This window comes from Hyposmocoma kahamanoa, unplaced genomic scaffold, assembly GCF_003589595.1.
Source record: "Hyposmocoma kahamanoa isolate Upper Pololo Valley unplaced genomic scaffold, ASM358959v1 64, whole genome shotgun sequence".
Taxonomy (NCBI): Eukaryota; Metazoa; Arthropoda; class Insecta; order Lepidoptera; family Cosmopterigidae; genus Hyposmocoma; species Hyposmocoma kahamanoa.
This window is the reverse complement of record NW_020653852.1, coordinates 19065293-19087065: the sequence shown is the minus strand read 5'-3', so window position 1 is coordinate 19087065 and position 21773 is coordinate 19065293. Positions and strand designations below refer to the sequence as shown.

At 36.3% G+C, this 21773-nt stretch overlaps 1 protein-coding gene across 1 annotated transcript; it reads left to right on the top strand.

Annotated features, from left to right (window-relative positions):
- The first annotated feature begins 998 nt into the window (after window positions 1-998).
- Window positions 999-7430, top strand: LOC113230938 (phospholipid phosphatase 1-like). The gene is made up of 6 exons (XM_026465048.1): window positions 999-1059; window positions 3451-3605; window positions 4368-4564; window positions 5512-5626; window positions 6125-6295; window positions 7161-7430. The coding sequence occupies exons 1-6, from the start codon at window positions 999-1001 to the stop codon at window positions 7308-7310; spliced, it is 849 nt and encodes a 282-aa protein (XP_026320833.1). The 3' UTR covers window positions 7311-7430.
- Window positions 7431-21773: the final 14343 nt, after the last annotated feature.

Sequence of the window (21773 nt, the reverse complement as noted above, 5' to 3'; positions counted from 1 at the left end):
CAAAAATCTTTTCCACGCTAGCGTGCAAAAACACTTGCCCACATTTTCAATGAGAAAGAAAGCCTTTCCGAGGCAGTGAGGTGAAAAAGTTAATTATTACTGTGCTAAATCTGCTGTATATAAGTGCTTTGATACGGTACCCTTTACATGAATCCGACTCGCTTCTTGCGGTCGCATTCGAGTTCGATTTCTCGAACTTGACCGCTTTTCTATTTCATCTAAGTTGTATTATATCAAACTTTATAAATAGCTATTTTACTGTCAACGTCTTAATGACAGGTATGTTCATATAGAGATCTCTATCTCCACAAACTACTAATACAAGTCTATCTCTATATGAACATTTAGTTTGTGATATGAACATAGCTGGTAACGTAGTATCTCTTATTAGTTTGTAGCTGGTACAGAGAACTCTATTTTTGTACCTAATTTTTGTGTCGAATTCAAATTTTATAAAATGTGTAATGTACATACCTAAAGTATTTTACCGGCGAGAATAGGAAGTTATTTATTATCAAAGAATCCAACTTCAATTATAATTTTACGAAGTAAATTCATCAAATTTGCGTGTTCGTCAAATAAATAAATACATAAATGTAAGAAATAAATATTAGAAGTTTTCATGGTTTAACTGTTTAGAACGCACTTGCGAAAAACTTTAGAGAAATCATGATATTCGATGATTTTCGTGAGAAAGCAAAAAATGCCGGTATAACTGCTAATGCCATTACAATAACTGTAATATAATTATACATTTACCAAACCTCAATCTTAGAGCGGAGCGAGAAAACATAATTTTACACTTAGTAGGTAGTTATTCGTCATGTCGTAATATTTGCTAGTATGAAATGAATCATGACAACATAGGAAATCACAATCACTAGTTATATTACTAAAGTACGAGCGATACGTGCGTCACGACGTGACTTTTCGCGTGTTTAATGCATACGTTTAAACAGTTCTAACGATTAAAAAATACGTAAGGTTTTGCGAAAATAATGGATAAAATCTTGGATAAAGCCAAGTTTTTGTGGTCGAAGACCAACCGTTTCCACAGAGGTACGTGGTTTTTATTACTTTTTGTGTTCTTTTATCCTTTTAGACAGACGAAACTGGAAGTAATTAAAAAGAAAAAGTGCAGTTTTTTGTGTAGCAATTTTACTTTTTAAATCATGTTTTCTATAAATGTTTCAATCGAAGGCAAAGTAAAATCTCACCATACTTTAATTATGTTGACGTTGCCATCGAGTGGTGATCACCATGACCATACTAGATTAATTGCAATTACTGTAACAAACGGTACAAGCCCTGTATAAGCCACCCAATTAATAATAAATATAATTTTCAACTTGAGTTTCTGACACCAGAGACGTGTGTTCATTGTTGAGGAATACTGTTTGCCTCCATTTAAAATTCAAAATTTACCTTTTACACCATGCAGAATGAGAGAATCTAAAATAGGTTCATTGTAAATATGACCACTCTTACAATTTTTACCAGTATTGAGCAATACGGTATTATATTGTTTGCTAAATCTTGGACCTAGGCAACTAACAACTCCGCATAGCAACTCCATTAAGTACTTAGGAATGTATCTGGATTGTAAGACATACCTAAAAAAATTACATCCGAACGAAAAGAGACTAACTCAACATCCAATTTCACAGGCTACACTGGCTGTTTAAATTCAGTCTGCTGTCTTGTGACAATGAGTTTCTCATAAAACTGTCCTTAAACCAATTCCTTAAACTTATGGCATTTGGGGTGCTGCATGTAATTAAAATGTCGCACTTATAATACAAAGAGCCGAAGATTCCATTCTCAAGCTGATTTCTAATCCTAATGGTTCAATCGAACTACCTAAAAATCAACACAGTAAAGGAAGAAATTTGGTCTACCACAAAATAGGCATCTCAATGTCGACACCAGACTGTTACACAATGTACCAAGTGCACTACCAAGTACAAAAAACAACTTATTCACCACCCTAACCTACTAGCAGGGCAACTGACTTAATGAGACATCTTAAGAGGTGCAGAATCCTAGAAATACACACTTGAAACAACAACTAACTTGAAAATCCGTCTACAATTGGAGAGGCTCCTACTGTGGAGTTTACTTTATACGCCACTAATCACGCAACCCATCTGCTCATAGTGATTCAACTAATTGCATGATTACACTATGAACAAAAAAAGGGTCAGACCTATATCCCTGACCCTGGCCAACTGTGCTAAATTCTAAATTTACCTCTATAGAAGCGAGAATCTAGAATGGAAAACCAAAATAATGATATTGTAGATATAGTCAATGTAAACATTCTGTAAACTATTAAGTAACTCAACATGTTTCTATCGACAGAAAAATTATCACCTATTAGATAACATGAAAATGACTGTGCAAAAATACACAACATACACTCAATTACAGTCACAGATAAAGGCCACTTAATCTTCCATATATAAATAATCCATGACCTTACACTTACATAACAGCAATCAGAAAAGATTTCTAATTAAGATAAAATGTTTAAATAGTGAGAAATTCAAATTCGTTGTAAAATCTTAATAAATCTCCAATTTCTAACAAGAATGTAATGATAATGTAATTGTTTTCATAATTAATTTGAATTGAAATTCATTAATGGAAGACTGTAATTTTACGACATTCCATGCTTGAGTGTAAGGTGAGAATTGATAATCAAATTCCATGTCACACTTGTTTTTGCCAATTTATTCAATGAAATTTATGATGTCTAAAACCCTAAATATTGTATCTTCGTATTTAGATTATTTTTAAAACTATACAAATACATTTTTTTTGTATTTTTAATACTGTTAAATAACCAGTAATTGATTTTACAATTACTTACAATTTACTTACATAATAATAGCCTTTCTTGCTGATACAATTCAATTCAAATATTACAGTATACTTTGTTATTAGAAAGTACAATTCATTATAAAATATAAAATATCTTAAACCTAGATAAATGCTAAAAATAATAGACAAATTTCCAATTAAAATTAATACTTAAATAGTTTCAATATTAATAATTCAAAACATTTTCCTATAATTAAATTACATCCACATCAGCTTATCTTTGGACGTAGGCCTCCAGAAACTTCCAGTTTTCCCTGTCCTGTACCTATTGTTGCCAAAATGAGCCTGCCACCAATTTTAAGTCATCTTCCCATCTTTTTCTTCATCTGCCTTCCCTGTCTGTGTTTGCCTTCTCTTGGGTACCACTCTGTTACATTTTCCAGTCTCCCTCATGATATATCCAGCCCAATGCTATTTCAATTTCCTCATGTAAGGGAACAAGTCTGCAGGCAGGGAATTCCACTCCATAGCCGTTCGCCATTTAATGTGGAAGCGTAACTCATCTAAGCGTAGCCCTAGAATCCTTTGTGCTACAAGTGGCGTTATATATTTATTTTCTCTTTCCAGTTATTTTAATATTTCTACTTGTGGAGCTAAGATTCATACCCGGAGGCCAGTTTGGGTTCCGCTGTAATGACCCTGCATTATCATACCAATTTAATGGAGACACGATCAGCTGGAAATGGCTGATGGTTGTTACGATACTGCTACCCCTTGTTGTTGTAAGTATTTTTTTTAACATACCAAGTGATGGAACGAACACGTCGTGCGCGACGGTAAGCGACACGCCTGTCCATACCCTCGGAAAACGTATGAAGTCTGCAACCCGCATTGGGCCAGCGAGGCGGAGTATGGCCTAAACCCTCGCCTGAGAGGAGACCCGTGTCCAGCAGTGGGACGTATAAATGGGTGGATGATGATAACAGTGATTTTAACTGAGTTAAAATATTAAATGTAAGGCCTTGATTGCTTTTTTACATGAACTATATTTAGCATGAAATTGAAATTCAGTCTGTTGGCAATCTCAGTACCTACAGGGTTAAAAAAAACCGACTTGAAAAGTTCGTGGAATTATATCTATTTGCCAAGTTTCATTGAAATTGGTCACCCTCTATCGGGTATACTTTGCCACCCTTATGGTACATGTGTAATATTTTATTCAAATTTAAATGAGACCACTACCGAGGCACCCTCTTTCCAACAAAAATAGAATCATCAAAATCGGTCCACAAATGTCGGCCGGAATAATTACATAACATATGTATATAAAAAAAAACATACTGTCGAATTAGAAACCTCCTCCTTTTTTAATCATGTGTAAATATGAGTATTACAAAAATAAAATAGTTTTAGTGACCATAGATATTAAATTGGATTTATTTATTATTCTACAGTTTTTAGTGTTTCTGTAACCTTTATAATGTATACCTTTTTAGTATTGTTGTAGAAGATAAATAATAATAACTATTTATGTTAATTTACAGATGTTACTAACTGAACGCAAATACCACAATGTTGACAAACAACGGCCTAAGAATAGAGCTCTCCGGTGGTATAAAGAGTACATGTATGGATTCGTACTTAATCTGACTGTTGTGCAAGTTTTGAAGTTGATAGTCGGTTCGCCGAGACCACATTTCTTTGATACTTGCATGCCGAAGGAGGCTACGACTTGTCAAGAGTGAGTTGCCAGAAATTACTAAAGTGCATCAACTTTCCTAGAGAATCCTGAAATAAATATTTAGAAATAAGTATAGGCCATACAAATTTCTCTCTGGAATTTGTGGTTGTCTACTTATGTGTGTGTCCATGGCACTAGCGATACAGTATTTCCGTAGTGCGGGGCTATGAGTGCGTTAAAAAAATGTATTATCGCTACAAAACAATACAACAAATATGGATACAGAAAAATAATTTGCATACTAATGCACGAGTTAAACATTTAATAATAATAATAATAATAAATGCGTGCTGCGGCACACGCAAACTAGACTTCGCAGCTATTAGCTACGGGCAGAAAATCCAACCTGTAGCGCTAATTTTCAGCAAGCCCGCTTTTCATTGCCGTTACCTACAAATGTTTAATAAAATTTGAGTTTTTTGTAATTTATTATCGGTGAAGAAAAACATCGTGGTGTAACCTGCATGTCGAAGTAGGCTCACAACCTTCAGGAAACATGTAACGTCACCAACCCTCGCCTGAGATGAACCCCGTGCTCACCTGTGGGACGAATAAACGGGTTGATAATGACGATGATGAAAATAGTAGTTTAGTAGTCCTTGTGAAAGAGTTCGTCCAGGGTAGTACTGCCATCTTGCCTATTTCTGCCAAGCACTAATGTCAGCATTACTGTGTTCCGGTTTTGAATGGTAAGGGTGCTGTTGAAATTACAGGCACATTGGACTTTTCAACTTATGTCTCAGGATGACGGGCGCAGTGGTAGTACCCCTCAGATCTTTGCAATTTAAAGCTCTCAGTGGCACTGTAACTGTTATGGATAGGCGTGTAGCTACCATCAGGCGCACGACTTGTTCGTCCCGTCACTTGATGTTATAAAAATTGCATTTACATGTGTGTTTGCATTTGAATTTATATTTGTATTGAAATTTGAAATTCAAATATTTCAGCTCGGACTACGTCTCCAGCTACACTTGCACTAAAGCTCATTGGATGAATCAGTCTGACCGCAGCTTTCCCTCAGGACACACCTCGCTGGCTCTGCATGCTGCCTTGTTCATCGTTGTGAGTATTGAGTTCAGTTTGATAAATATCACAGAAGAACGCTGGGTGAGGAAATGTTTTATAGATTTCTCACAGATGGCGCTACGGCAAAAAAGTCGTTAAAAAAACAAAAACAAAGATCTGCAACAAGCACTTACAGAAACTCGTAGGGTCTGCTGGTTCATTCCGTAGCTTAGTTGGGAGAGTGTCGGCCTGGTATGCTGAATACGCTGGTTCTAGTAAATTTTTCTCTGTGCTCGATCTATGTATAATTATAACAAACCATTGTCTGATTTTTTTGAAGACGGAATAAAATGACTTTTGCAAGATTGCCAGTTTTCATAAAATTCATTCATTTATAAGCAATCAAGCCTGGCAGCTATCATACTCAAAAATGCTATTAGATCTGGCCCGCACCATGTGCACCAGGTACGTGCATCGCTTGCGCATCTTGCCGTTGAAGCAATCTACTCGCGCGTCTGCAAGCATATGTAAATAATAATTTCTCTGTTTCCACAGTATTACCTCCACAGACGCAGCAAACCACATACACGAGCCATCCGAGCCATACAAACAGGCTGCATGGCGTCTGCAGTGTACTGCGCTCTCTCGCGTATGTCCGACCACCGGCACCACTGGTGGGACGTGCTGGCTGGCACAATGATCGGTTTTATTAGTTTATACTACACGGTGAGTATATACAAGGTGTCCCACGGCTATGCCACACGGAGGAAAAATACCGTACATAGAACATTTTACTAAAAAAAGCCTGTCTGAATCGAGAATCGAACCTGGAAAAAATAAAAACACCTGTAATTTTACTATACTGACTGAAAGCCTCAATCATAAGGATTGTTTTCTTCTAAATAACATAGCATCTTATGTAAAAGGAAGACCATGAAATTTAACAGCCTTTTCTGACTTTGCCGCGCTTATTTATAACAACTGAGATTATCATTACAAATTCCTAACGAGTGCAAACTTTCAATTTTATTATTTTAAACATTCAACACACAACAAACAAAATCTGTGTTAGTGACTTTATAAAACACACAAATTATAAAAGACAATAACATAATAATAACATAATAACGCACACACTCGACATAGCCCCGCAGTAGGGGAACCCTGTGTCGCGGGTGCCATGGACACACAAATAGACAATTACAAATTACACCCAAACTCACGAGACAAATAAATGTAGGCCATACAAATATTTCTCCCGGCCCGGGAATCGAACCTGGTACCTCTGCATGGCAGTCCGGCATGGTAACCGTTCGGCCACGGAGGCAGTTAATAACAGTTAAGTTAATAACAATATGACACACATATTTGTAATAATATACACACTCATTAATAAAATAAACAAGTTGCGCGTGAAGATTTATCAGATCCAATACCCAATGCCATTGTAAAGCATTGTCCCGGTCTCTCGGCTAGTGTCCTCAGTACGCTGCTACTCAGCATTATGCTTCTTACTGACACAATTTTTTTACGTATAAAATCAGTCAGTGTGTGCGTCCGCAAGCATAGTGATAGATGTATTTTGTTTTAGACCAAACTATGCAAGAACTTCGAGTGTCGCAATACAAAAGCCGCTGATAAAGAGAAGACGCTAGAGAAAGAGCAAGCAAGTGAAATGAACAACGTAAATGGCGGTGGCGATGGTCCAAGTATACCTATTCTAGAAACCGTTGATACTTAACCAAAAACTATTGCCTAAAGTGAGTATCGCATATTGCTTCCAAATGTAGACATGACAGTTTTTTCAATTTCATCATAAAAGCAATGTGATTGTTACAAGCCATGGTTGCAAAAAATGTTCCACATTATATAGACACATGTATAGATATAGCTACAAAGAGCGACATGTAGTTGTTAAAACTACCAAATATTAATAAATTACTTTTTCGAATTCCGGATTTCTGAAAATGGTTTTACTGCATCGTAGGACTAACTACTAACCTAGGAAGTCGAAGTTGGATTTTAAAGTAATTCTAATGGTGCCATGTTAAAAATGCGCTAGATAACTGACGGCCTTGTTGCCGTTCCGTCCATGTGTCCTTCAATATGCGGGGCGCGGTGCATTATCTAAAGCTAGGGAGGGGCACAGAGTGACCATTCTCGTTACTTTCTTACTCTCTACTTTGGTAAAAGGTTCGTCATCTACTGCATGTTTTTACGTGACACGATTAGAATTACTATAAAATCCAACTTCGATTTCCTAGGTCAGTAGTTTTGTCCAACGATGCAGAAAAGCCATTTCCGGTAATCCCGAATTCGAAGAAGTAATTAATTAATATTTGGTGGTTTTAACAACTCTATGTCGCTCCTTGTAGCTACTTCTTTACATGTATTTTATATGTGGAACTCCTTTTTCCGACCATATTGGTTATAAGCCGTGGCAAAGGTCCATAACTTATTTTAAAATACCGTAAATGATTCCGAGTGACGGGCCGACGTGATAAGCGACACGCTTAACAGTTCTACCCTTATCATGACAGATAATATAATATTACACCAGTACAGATACCCAATCTCAGACAAAGAAATGTCGCACTGGTAACTCCACTTATTCGGACGCTTATGTTGATTCTTAAATCTGATCAATAGATGGCACCAAGTACTAATATTCAAAAAGGCCAACAGATGGCAGGTATTATATTTTTGTCGAAGTTATTGCTCTTGGTCAAGTGTTGATTATATATACAAGAATATATATAATAAAATCGCAAAGATGCCGAGTCTGTATTTTTTATATTTTAGAGTAGAAGTCTAAAACGTTGGTTACTTTCGAGAATAATTTCTGAGCAATGCCATCTATATAATTTATTGCAAACTAACAAATCAAAAAGCATACCATTGAGAAACCTTGGGTTTGTAATCTTTTCAACGACAGTTTACTGTTGTCACAAACTATTATAATTGTAAATATATTTTAATTGAACATTCCTAAAATGTTGTTTAAACAGATTGGCATTTTTTTATATTTCATACTTCTTACTTAGTTAGACATAACTCAAATTTTTGAGATTCAATTTTTTTATCCTAGTGTCGCCATGTACAGTTTTTATATGTCAATGGTCGTAATCGACATTTTTAGCTAAATTGAGTTATTAACATTATCTGAAACCAGCGAAACGATACCTGCAACCCCCTATAAGGGGTTTCTTTACATCTTATTTAGTTTCAGTTTTATTGATAAGCAAAATCAAATTGACATTTCAATGCCTTACTTTCTCGAACTCGTATCTTATAAAGTGTGATTATTCAGGTGATGGCAAAGCTTTCTATTTATTTTAAATTTCTTATCAAGGGGTTAATTTGAATGCATTACTTTAAGAATAGGTAAAAGCCGGTGTGTGAATATGAAGGAAATGTGACGTGAAATCATCCTGCGATATTTCGACCCCTCCGACGTAAAGTATCGTATGTCGAAATTGCCAAGTTTACAGAGGAGCGTTTTAAATATTCTGAATTCACTGAAATAAGCACAACACGTGACTTTAGCATTTCTCAGTTTTATTCGACAAAGCTCGCTACTCACATAGAGTATTATAAAATCCTAGATATCGGTTAGATGATCACTCTATTTGAGTAACGAGCTTTGCCGAATAAAACAGAACTTTAAAACGCTTCCCTGTAAACTTGGCAATTTCGACATACGATACTTTACGTAGGAGGGGTCGATTTGTATATACAATATTTTTTTTGCATTCCAATAACTTTGTGCTTTAAGATACGATATGTTACGATACGTTTGAGAAAGTAAAGCAAAGATTTGTTATAATTATTAAAAAAGAAATTGTTCCACAACCTTTTATGCGACCCACTTCTGGATACGGGTTTCCTGTAAGGAACGGGTCTAGTTCGCCATGACTTCTCGTCGGTTCCTGATAGTACAGTGCTGGACTAATTAAATTATAATTTTTTTTTTGTCGATTTCGGTGTCGACTTTTTTAACGAATCTTTACCCTGTGCACGGGCGCTTAATGTTACCAGTATTACTGTCTTTATATTAGTTACTAAGTTTTAAAACTAAGGTGTAATAACGTATATGGAATGATTATGTTTTGTTATTATTCTAATGCAAAAAATTCCTACGAAAGCTTTATTTAATTTATTATTTATTTCAGAGACTATGTATAATTATTATATTGATATAGTTGAAAAGAAGAATCATTTGACGTATTACACTCCCGGACAAATAAATCGAGCCACCCTACATTTTCACCATTAAATGCCTTCAGCTTTAACAATGTTTGTTGAGCTTAAACTGGTATAATAAACATATCTAGTCTGTTATTATTAATGCAAAGGTCGAGCACGAAGAAAAAATCCTTGGATTCGGCTGTAGTCGAGCCAGTGACCTCGCCGTACCGTGTCTGTGTAGCTATCAGGTTAGTTTTCTCTACCTAATTTTGATGGCAATTTTTATTATTTGAAAATTCTAGAGTGTTATGATGAAGTGTTATTATATATTATGACGTAAGCTTAGCATATCTTGGATCCGAAGGGTCACCCATGTTGAAGTTCTACGTCGAATGGGGAACAAGTTGAATATACTCAGAACTGTATAGAAAGCTGCAGTATTATGTCCACTTACTGAGGGGCAATAGATGCCGATTCTTCAACTAATAATGCAGGGGCAAATCCAAGGAATCCGTTCCATCTTTCGCGTGGCAGCTTCAAAAATGAGGATAGCCATGACGGCCGCCAACCTTGTAGAGAAGTAATTTAAAAAATATCATGAAATATTACTTAATATTTCACAATAACATTGTCGAAAACATAAATAATAAAATTGCCACCGAAATTAGATAGAAAAAACTAAACTTAAAATTACAAGGCTGACGCTTCTTCCAACTGAGTTACGGAACGAACCAGCCGATCTTACGAATTACTGTTATGTGCTTGTTGCACATTTTTGCTTTTGGTTTTAATGACATTTCTGTCGTAGCGCCATCTGTGAGAAATCTATGAAAGTTTATATCTAATTATTAGGTATTCACGATTGCTATACATAAGAAATGAAACATTTTTTATATTTAAATCGCGTGTATTGTTTTTTTTTTTCAAACAAACCAACTGTTATCTATATATTGTGGACTAAATATATGATTTTATTGAACGATTTACGTGGATGTAACAAAGAAACATTGTTTTAAATCTGTCAAAAACAAATTTATGCGTATATGGCTACTTTGCATTGTTTACTCCTGTGTCCTTTAGAGGTTCTTCATGAAGGCGTGACTTGATGAGACGTTCCATCGTAGACAACAGATTTAGGTAAATCTTCAGTTTCAACTTCTCCCTGGGTAGTATCCTTCGCAAGTTGTAAATGGTATTTACAAGACTCTGACTGCCTCCGTGGCCGAACGGTTACCATGCCGAACTGCCACGCAGAGGTCTCAGGTTCGATTCCTGGGCCGGGAGAAATATTTATATGGCCTAAATTTGTTTCTCTCGTGAGTTTGGGTGTGATTTGTGGTTGTCTATTTGTGTGTCCATAGCAGCCGCGACGCAGGATTTCACTAGTGCGGGGCTATGTTGAGTGTGTGCGTTATTATTTAAAAAAAAATTAAAAAAAGACACTTAAATAAAAATATAGTCCAATATGATGCCGACCCATTATTTGTATTGTCTGTAGTAAGAGACTTTTTGGTTTGATTTTTTTAATTATGATACCAAGTGACTGGACGAACAAGTCGTGCGCCTGGTGCTAAGCGACATGCCTGTCCATAACAGGTTGCAGTGCCGCTCAGAGCTTTAAAACGCAAAGATCTGAAGGGCACTGCCACGGCGCCTGTCACCCTGAGACTTATGTTGAAAAGTCCCATGAGCCTGCAATCGCAATAATCAATAATACAGTAATGCTCACACCGCTTTGTCAGAAATAGGTAAGGTGGCAGTACTTCACAAGAAAGCAAAGGTTTGTGGAGTGATACGCTTAATTTTCAGGCCCCCGACATGTCCCACGGTCAGCCGTGAAATCGACTCTTCCTACGTAAAGTATCGTATGTCGAAATTGCCAATTTTACAGGGAAGCGTTAAGTTTTGAATTCACTGAAATGAGTACAACACGTGACTTTGGCATAGAAATGCTAAATTAAATTGTAAAATAATAAAATAAATTGTGGTTGTTCATCTAACCGATATCTAAGATTTTATAATACTCTGTTTGAGTTTTGCCGAATAAAACTGAGAAATAGAGTCACGTGTTATGCTCATTGCAGTGAATTCAAAATTTTAAAACGCTTCCCTGTAAACTTGGCAATTTCGACATACGATACTTTACATAGGAGGGGTCGAAATATAGTAGGACCAAAACGTTGGTTTGTTTGAATAAACAAATATACGCGTTTTAGATTCGAAGAAATTGTTTCATAGTCTATGGTATATTCACAGACTTATAAGTGGGAAGCAAACTAAACATAAGTTCGTACATACACATATCATACATACAAGGTCGACACGACCGCGACTCAGCGCCAGCGCGACGTATACTCAAAGTAAACGCTCAGTGTCGCCGCCGCTTGGACGTCATGTCGACACTGTGCGTGTGTTGGCAAGACGCTCACGTTCGAAAGACGCTAGTGTGTGGAATCTCTTATAGTTACAGTATCATTTTCCGAACGTCATTTCCCGTAGCCTTTGCAGAAAATTGTCAAAAACTAAAAAAATTTCTACTTAAACTTAAAACTTCCACTTATCCTAACCATTTAAAAATAAAAACGCAAGAAGGCCCAAATTATTTGCCCGGGAGTGTATTTAAGGTAACACTTTTAGCAGCAAGCAGCAATTGCTTTTTACGCCTAAGTCTTATTATTGAAGCTATGATTGCTGTAGTACCACTAGATAAATGCTAAATCGATAAATGATAAATATAGTTTTAATAAAGTTTGCCTTTATGAGAATGATTTTGATTAGTAGACTAATTGCAATTTTTCTTTTAAGTACCTACCAAGTACAATTTGTTCTATGATGACGTAACCTAGTCACTTAGCAAATGTGCGATGCAGGATGTATTGTCAATTGCTAATTTAAACGATTGCATATAAATGTGCTTAAGGTGTACAGATATAGTGAATTTGTAAAATATGATACGCAAGGTGATAAAAAATGATACATCTGTTGTGTGGTGATGACTTATCATATGATCTGAAGTTGTTCTATACAAGGTTATTTCGCCCTTTTGCCAGAACAATGTGTTATCTCTAAAAATCGAGACATAAATAACACGTTGTTCTGGCAAACAGGCGATTTGTAAAATAGCAACCTCGCAGAAATTACTAACATCATACAACTTTCGTTGTATGAGATAATTCATTAAATTTATTTTTGTACTTTCATGTGAAAATTTTTTTTTTTCTAGTTTATGTTAGTTACAAAATAGGAGTGTGGGTTTATGAAACGAGCCGACAGGCGAGTTTCGTAAAAACGTCGCACGAGTGTTTTAATGCCTAATTATGTACAGTTACATACACTGCTTTATCTACACAAACTATAAGCTCTCTATGATGTGTTCAGGAACCGCATATTACGACCGGCATTGATCAGAACTATTAGCAGTAATTATTAATAAAATAATGCAAAAAACTTATTTCTGAAAAAACTCATTATTTTTTAATTCATAGACAAACTAGAGTCGGCCCCAACTATCATATCATTCGATATCAAGTAACGTGTGAGATTTGTCAAAAAGGTATGGGTACGCTATTGCACTCGACCGCGCCCCCACCAACGACAGACCGCGCCCTGCACAGCCCCTCCCCGAGAAGGGTGACACATCGGTCCCCCGACTCTGAATGTGAGGCTCGCCGAACACCAGACGAGCCTTCCATCCCGGGCCCCTCTATGCAGGGCAACGAACTCCCCCGAGTCTTTTACCCAGAGGCCATGGGGGGCCAGGACAGCATCCACTCAACTGTGACGTTCAGTGGCTGCTCTCCCATCCCCCGCGGCGGAAAGCTAACTTAAGCTTAAACTTAGCTTCAAATTTTTCTTTATTGCTTCGTTCCTTATGTAATATTATAATATATCCTTGGGTAATTTTCAGGTTTGTTTTTCCCACCTAATTTCAATAGCAATACATGACAATTAAATATTATTTAATATTTGAATGTAATTTCTTGAAATGTTAGGATTCTACTTCAATAATAAAAGTTGCCACCGGAATTAGGCACAAAAAATTACTGGAAAATTACCCTGATTCATTATTAATTCATGAAAACAAGTTGTTATTTCTGATAGTTATATTTCTGTTAGTACAGTCAAGAGCACGTCAAGCTTGGCCGCTTAGAGTTGGATTTAAATCTTAAGTGTCAAGCTTGACGTGCTCACCCTGTACCTAATATAGTTTTTTTTTTATTACTTCAATTGACGGAACGAACAAGTCGTTAAGTTTAATAGTCGATATTTCTGCGAGGTTGTTAGTATATTACAAATAACCCTGTATACAAAGTCATATTTGTCCCTTATCATCTAATTGCGATAAAATTTTCGTGAGTTGTTATACCTACGCCTGCAAAAGTTCCTTCGGAGTATTAAATCCCAGCATTACCGAATATGGGGTCTGAATTATCTAATTATTTTTTTATGACCGGTATAATTAGCGCCTAACATTCCTTTGATTATTACTTATGTTACCTTTTCATGGGCTGTGAAAAATTCAGAATTATGTGCTTCGGTATTAGGACTGAAATTTTGTATAATTGTATCCACATCTTATTATTACATTATTATTTGTCAGCATTTAATAACAATATATTCATGATCTGGCGACGTAAGGCGAAATACAGCTCGGTATTACAAAAAAACAGAAATATAGGTTCAGTTTACATTGATGTGGAACGGAATGGACGTAAAGTTTTATAACAAAATTGTATATAGCAAAATGAACTTTGCCAATTCCGTAACGTACAAACTAGATGCGCAAACTATCATTCCCGAGAATTCGTGTTTTACCAGTTGTGTCCTACGGAGCGGAGACGTGGTCGTTAACAGCGCGCCTCATCCACAAATTTAAAATCGCTTAACTTGCGATGGAGCGAGCTATGCTAGGGGTTTATTTGATGGACCGAATCCCTGAAGTCATACGTCAGAGAACTAAAGTGACCGACAGCTCGCACAATCAGTAAGCATAAGTGGCATTGGGCCGACATGCCCGATGGAATAGACAGAGTGGCGAGCATGTTAAGGAAAACGTAGTGTAGGACGCCCTGCAACAAGATGGACGGACAACTTGAGAAAGGTGACCGGCAGTGGCTGGATGTACTGCCCATGCTCTGTACTCTCGTTCTCTTTCCGAAACAATTACTATCAAATAAGTAATACACGACAAACAATTAAAAGACGCATGCGAATGAAGCTTCAAACTTGTCATTATCTTTCAAAATTAGTCGAGTATCACTTGTTTGACAGTGATTGTTTCGGACGAAGACTGGGAGTAGACTCCAGGACCGGGAGGGTAGGCTTATGTCCAACAGTAGATGCGTGCAAGCTGATGATGCACGAGAATTCTCCGGAAGACGCGCGTCGTGTTTTTTGCTCATGTCTAGTTTGTACATTACACAATTGATATAGAGTTCATTGTGCAAATGGTTACAAATATTCGCTTCCATTCCGTTCAGCTTCAATGTAAATTGACCTTTACACGATAAACTGAACCAAAGATAGAATATCATTCACCACATGCCGTCTTTCGCTTTACACAGTTAGCATGCTACTACGGCAGGTTTAAAAATGTTGATAGCAATTTTTAGCGGATAGTTATTACCAGTGATCGGAATAGGTACAGTTTATTTACCTAAACTTCGAGGAACAGAGAAAGTGGAGACTGCCTTGCGACTACATATTTTTGTCCCGGGTTTTTTCGGGATTCGGGAAATCACTTGAGTAGATTAACATTGACGTTATTTAGGATAGGCAGACTTTATTCCCTTTTACCTAAACTTTGCGACGAGTTGTTGCAACTACCAATTTTTCGCAATATTTTCAAAAATTCCGACAAAGTAAATTTCAAAATTTTAATAAATATACTTTACCTACCTTTCCCAAATAACGTCCATTTCTAATGTACCCAAGTGATTTCTCGAATCCCAAAAAAAAAAACCGGGACAAACAATAACAATAGGTTTAGATCTATCAACTATGTATATATGTGTGGGGCATTTGGTTAATTAAAACAATGGAAATCAAATATTATCTTTTATTTAAATACCACCAAGGCTTACGCCAAATCCAATGTACAGACAACGGCACGACTTCCTTTAGGAAAGCTTTCAATTAGACGCTTATAAAAGCATACAATATTTAAAAGTGCAGTTGCAGCGCCACCGTCGTAACACGCGCGCACCACTTTTGCAGTCACAATTAGTGAACTAAAAATTACAAACGCAATACAATTACACTTCCAGTGTAAATTTAAAATTACCAAGTTTTATTAGAAACAGCCCCCGTAACATGCCGCCGCAATAAAGCCATTATATCCGCATTTAGCTGTTCGTGTAAATTGTAGTGATAAATAGCTAACATGGCGAGCACCGTGACGTATTTTTGTCGCATCGCGAGCCCCCGTATTGCATTTTTTCCCCACGTCGCATTAAAAGATAACTCTGGGGGTTATTTAAATTCAGGGCATCCTGAGAAAAAGGGAATGACTCAAAATCGACACTTTTCCGCAGAGGCAAGAAAATCATACTTTTATTAATAAAATTGTTGGTTGTTCGCGTTCATTATTAGTATTTTTATGTATTCCAGCTTATACGTTTATGTAAAAATATATTTGTATTTATTCGTTAAACTTGCAAAGAGCACATATCGTCTGTTTAAATGTAAAACCACATAAGTGACATTTTCCAGTCTTTAATTTATATAGCTAGGGTAAGAAAATCACTGTCTTTCTGCACGTGAAACTCAATAACAAAAAAACTATAGCTATTATATAAATAATAAAAAAAGTCATAAACTTAATAAGAGTTATGGAAAATGTCACTTATATGGTTATTATTATTATTATTATTACCTTTATGTCTTGTTTGTAACTTTAGGCTCGACTCACACTTCATTTACAAAAAGGCGAAGCCGCGTGTGGACGCGCGATTCCTTATTTGCATAACACATATTTTTACCTTAATAATGAAAAAATAGAGAATATGCTATAGGTGAAAAAACGACGCGTCGCGACGCTTCCACTCTGCGCCAGTGTGAGTTGAGCCTTAGACTCATAAAAATTGCCCGATAAAAAAATATGCCTTTAAAAATAGTGAGGTATTCCATTAGTGCGAAAAATGATGTGTCCATGTCCTTTTGATATGTTATGTAATCGGACCCGCTGAAGCCTTTCGTGCAATAAAAGTAAAAGGGCATTTTTTTGTAACATCAAGTGACGGGACGAACTAGTAAGTGATGGTAAGCTACACGCCTGTCCTTAACAGTTACAGTGCCACTCAGAGCTTTCAATTGCAAAGATCTGTGGGGCACAACCACAGCGCCCGTCACCCTGAGACATACGTTGACAAGTCCCATGTGCCCGTCATATCACCAGCACCCCTACCCTTCAAAACCGGAATACAGTAATGCTTAATTACTGCTTGGCGGCAGAAATAGGTAAGGTGGCAGTACTTCCCTGGACGAACTCTTTCACAAGGAGCTCTACTGCTACTAAATATCATACTCGTTCTATTCCGTTTTTCACTGGAGGCACTGAATTACCACATACCAATACAGAGACAACTCAAATGTGCAAGTATATAATAATTAATAATAATAATACCTATCGTATTACATACGCAATAAGACTTAACAAGTAATATTACTACAGCCAATGAAGTTACAATATAATATTCATATGGGGAAAACATAAAAAACAAGGTTTGTATTTATAACGACGTTTAATGGAGTTACCACACTTTCTACATGAAAACAAATACTGGCGTAACTAAAAAATGATAGAATTGAAAACAAGATTTAAAAACAAAAATACACTAATGGGATAATTTTTATTTATACATAATAATCAGTTATCCACCCATAAACGCGAATATAAGGGCGCTGAAAAGGTAAAACATATTTAATTAAGTTATTTTTTTAAGAAAAAATAAATCGCTACAAGTTGAAGCTTTCTAGTTTTCCATATAACAAATAAAATTAGTTTTTTTTTATTACAACAATACTTTAAATTGCTCTCTTGTAATATTTTCCAAATGCACGTTAGACCTTTTACCTTCCTAGTGTCGTCGATATACTTTTTGGTTCCATTCAGTAATTTGTTGAACATTCCAATCATGTTTTCTCTATTCCATTACTTTTGAGTTACAACAGTATTTGCTTTTGTGCTGCAGAATTCATGCGTAAGCGAAATGCGCACCGACTTTTTCGCTCTTATTACATGGACATAAAGGTTTTTTTGACCGGCTTAACGCAATTCAGTGTTTATAAGTGTGGTAATTCTGTTAGGTCTCAAAAAATAACTCGATCTTGAAGTCACAATTGTACCAGAGGGACACAAGTCGTCTCTGACCTAACTGACTGTTATCAGAATTTTTTTCCGTAGCTCACTCTATTTCCCATCCCATTAAAAGTATGTTCAACTTTTTGATATGTAAATGCAACTTACTATTGGAACCATTGACTTACAATTATATGGACGTCGGGTCCGCGCTAAAAAGTGTCCGAACTTATAGGGCGTTAAAATCGTATACAGAGCGTCATTCACGCTTTAGACTTCGTTTGTTTTTCTGACAGCGAAGCAAGCAAAATTAGACAGTACTGCGATGACATTACAATTTAAATTCAACGTTTTAGCTTTTTCATATTCCTTTACATGTCACTACGTTTAAATAGGTTTACTTGGGATATTTTTTTCGTGGTTTTTGTATTAGACCCGTCGTCCATTTATTTGTAAGTCAATGATTGGAACACTAAAACAAAAGTTGTAAACCGAAATATATTTTATGCTATCAAGTAACGATATGAACAAATCATGCGCCTGTTGATAACATACCTACCCATAACAGTTGCAGTGGCCACTCGTGTGCCTGTAATTTCACCAGCACCTGTCTTCAAAACCAAAATACTTACATTACTACTTGTTGGCAGAAATAAGTGTGGAGCTCCTTGTGAAAGAATTCATCCAATGAAGTAATGCCACCTTACCAATAAAAAAAAAAGTTCTGAAAGGCAAGGGTGCGGGCACAAGGGACTTGTCAACTTATGTCTCAGGATGACAGGCGCAGTGGCAGTGACTCAGATCTTTGCGATTTGAAACTGAGTGGCACTGCAACTGTTGCAAGCGCACGACATGTTCGTTCGTTACTAGGTACCGTAAAAAAAATTCACTTTATTAGTACTCTTTAGTAACAGTTACGATGGCCGAATATTCACGTTACAACACTTTAATCAAGAAAGGGACTATACTCTAAATTAATTCATAATTAAGTAAAACACAACATAGAATTAAAACCTTAATGTATTTGTAATAACAATAAAGTAGAAAATTCTTTTATAAATCATTGGAATAACACATACGCCGTTAGATGAAAGGGCGCAATCGAAATTTCTTAAAAAATTTTGTCAAGTATACTGTAGTGATCAGTATAAAAAGACCGATTGGATTTTTTGTTTTTGTGTAGGTGAATAAGGTCAGAAGTTACCGCAATAGAAAAGTAGATATGTTTTAATATTATTTTATCGGTTTTTAGTTTTTTCAAAGCGCATTTCAACCAACGGCGACAGAATAGGTACCTTAAATGCTTATTCGAAATCATTTATTTCTGGAAAGAAGGAGTTACTGCTATAAAATAAATTACTAATTTAAAAAGTTCTGAGCAAATTGATACTAAAAAGTTAATGTCCACAGATCAAAGGTAGAAGGTTAAGACGACACTTTGTTAAAAATGAGATATACCTAGGTAGTTAAATATGTAAGCAATATTTCTAGTCTCGGTATAATGCGTCACTGGAAAAATAAAAAGTTCAATGAACCGCTTTACACTCATGATATTGATTCAAATCCGCGAATGTAGTATTGGTAAAAGGCGCGTATCTGCACCAAACCAAATATCACAAGAGAGAGATTTAACGTTATTACTTTATTTCAATGGCTACGATTTTCATTTTTGCACAGTAAGCATTAATTTATGTTGTCTACGGACTGATAACAATAGATTCCCGTAAACCACGGTAATTTGGTTGCTACGACATTTACGCGGTTTTGATTTGGCCTCTAAATTACCGAAATGGAGACTCATAATAAAATGCTAGTTACGAGTAATTGCACTATCCCCGACGATTTAGTTAGATTTTTTCTGCATTGATTTGTCCGTTACGAGTGTCAATAATCGAATGAATCATTAACTAACGGCAGTGATTGAAGGATCAAAAAACACCTTTTTTGATCCTTAATTAACTGCTGTTAGTTAAAGCGTGAAACAAAGAGAGCGAGCGAGAGTCGTCCATATAAATTACACGGAATTAGACCCGCCGCTGTCCCGACCCGACTGGCGCCCGACCCGACTCGCGCCCGGCCCGACTGGCGCCCGACCCGACTCGCGCCCGACCCGTACCCGCTGTCTGTGTGTTTCACGCTTAAATGTTATACGTTTTAGACTTTTTATCTTCTCCTTTCGTATCGATGGCATACACTTTATTACTGTGGCTCAAGAAGTTATAGCCGCTACCCGTGAGTCTAGTAGTAGCCGCCATGTGAGGGACATGCCTGCCATCGTGATGAAAGGATACAGAGCTACAAGAACGTCTAATACGCTACTTTTTATCTTTACATTAACGAACTCATTTTTAATCTCAAATGTCACTTAACCCCTTTTGCCTTTCAACCTACGTTATAACTAAAAATATCCATAGAATACATTTTTTATCAGGACGGCGCGGATATGCGTCCACCTTTAAATTGTCGTCTGCGTGGACGCAGCTAAAATAATGAAGCAAAGCGATTTTTTTTACCTTGACGTTATATGTTCAGGTTGACAAATAAAATATACAACTCATAATGGTGAATTTTTTTAAAAAAAAGCTCTTTATGACCAGATATATCAAGGGTGAAATATTATTTAGTGTCAAAATTCGTAAACCCATAATTTATATGTACCATAATTTCATACACATAATTTTCATACCATTATTTCATATTGTAAATGTTATTTACAAAGAGCAACCCCTAGAGTCTAGAGTTTCTTGCTCATTCTTCTCAGGGGAATCTGCCTTACGAATGAGCGGTAGAGTTTAACCATTGGGACGATTTCAAGTGTAATAATGCTTACCTATGAAATAAAGATTATTTTGAATTTGAATTTGACACATACACTTGACGCCCTTTTGCTATTGGAGTAGGTAGAGACCACAGCCATAAATTTATTTATTAACCGACTTCAAAAAAGGAGTACCCTTAGGAGTAACCTTAGTTATTTTTTATTTTATTTATGAGTACGTTACGCGACTACTTCGGCATTCGTGAGCCGATTTCAATGGACCACCTCAACAGTATACAGCATGATGAGACTTCAACACAGCGAAAGCGGACAACAAAGTTTTGAAGTCGGTTTTTTTATTATTAAAAAGTTATAATTATTTGTGATACAGGATAGAGGATAGGTGCGGGTATATTTTAAAGGGTTTTTGTGGTTCCGGCTGTTTTCTTATTGTATAAAAAAAACTGTAGAATCGGTGCATAAACGAAACATCTGAGCACCAAGTCTGCTAATTTTAAATCATTTTAGTTGTGTGTCGCTAGTGTCAATGGCAGGATTTGGTACGTTTGGTATTCAACTAAAAGTTAAGAGTGGTGGCTTGTCAGTGGTTAACCGTCGAGGTACTATTCAACTGCTATTGCAATTATTTTGTATATGGTATTTTTGGTAAGGTACCACTACCTTGTACATCTCTACCAGGATGCGTTTAACACGTTACTACGTGTTATAGGTTCTTCTATATAGCGTAGAGTCCTGGAACTAAACTCAAAATTGAGCAATCGCCTTCGAAATATTATTATTATTATTAATGATAAACATACGACCTGCTCCGATTAATTTCACAAGAAAAATTCCAGGGAAAACGACCGCCTGGAAGGCGTACTTAGTGGCTTAAGAATCTCCGGACATGGTTCAACCTGAGCACAAGATCCTTGTTCCGTTTAGCTGTGTCTAAAATA

Excerpts from the sequence above, each read along its gene's own strand:
- LOC113230938 (XM_026465048.1), top strand. The coding sequence starts at position 999 with ATGGATAAAATCTTGGATAAAGCCAAGTTTTTGTGGTCGAAGACCAAC. Across the intron at positions 1,060-3,450 it reads GACCAACCGTTTCCACAGAG|TTATTTTAATATTTCTACTT; the intron begins GTACGTGGTTTT and ends TTCTCTTTCCAG. Across the intron at positions 5,627-6,124 it reads ATGCTGCCTTGTTCATCGTT|TATTACCTCCACAGACGCAG; the intron begins GTGAGTATTGAG and ends CTGTTTCCACAG.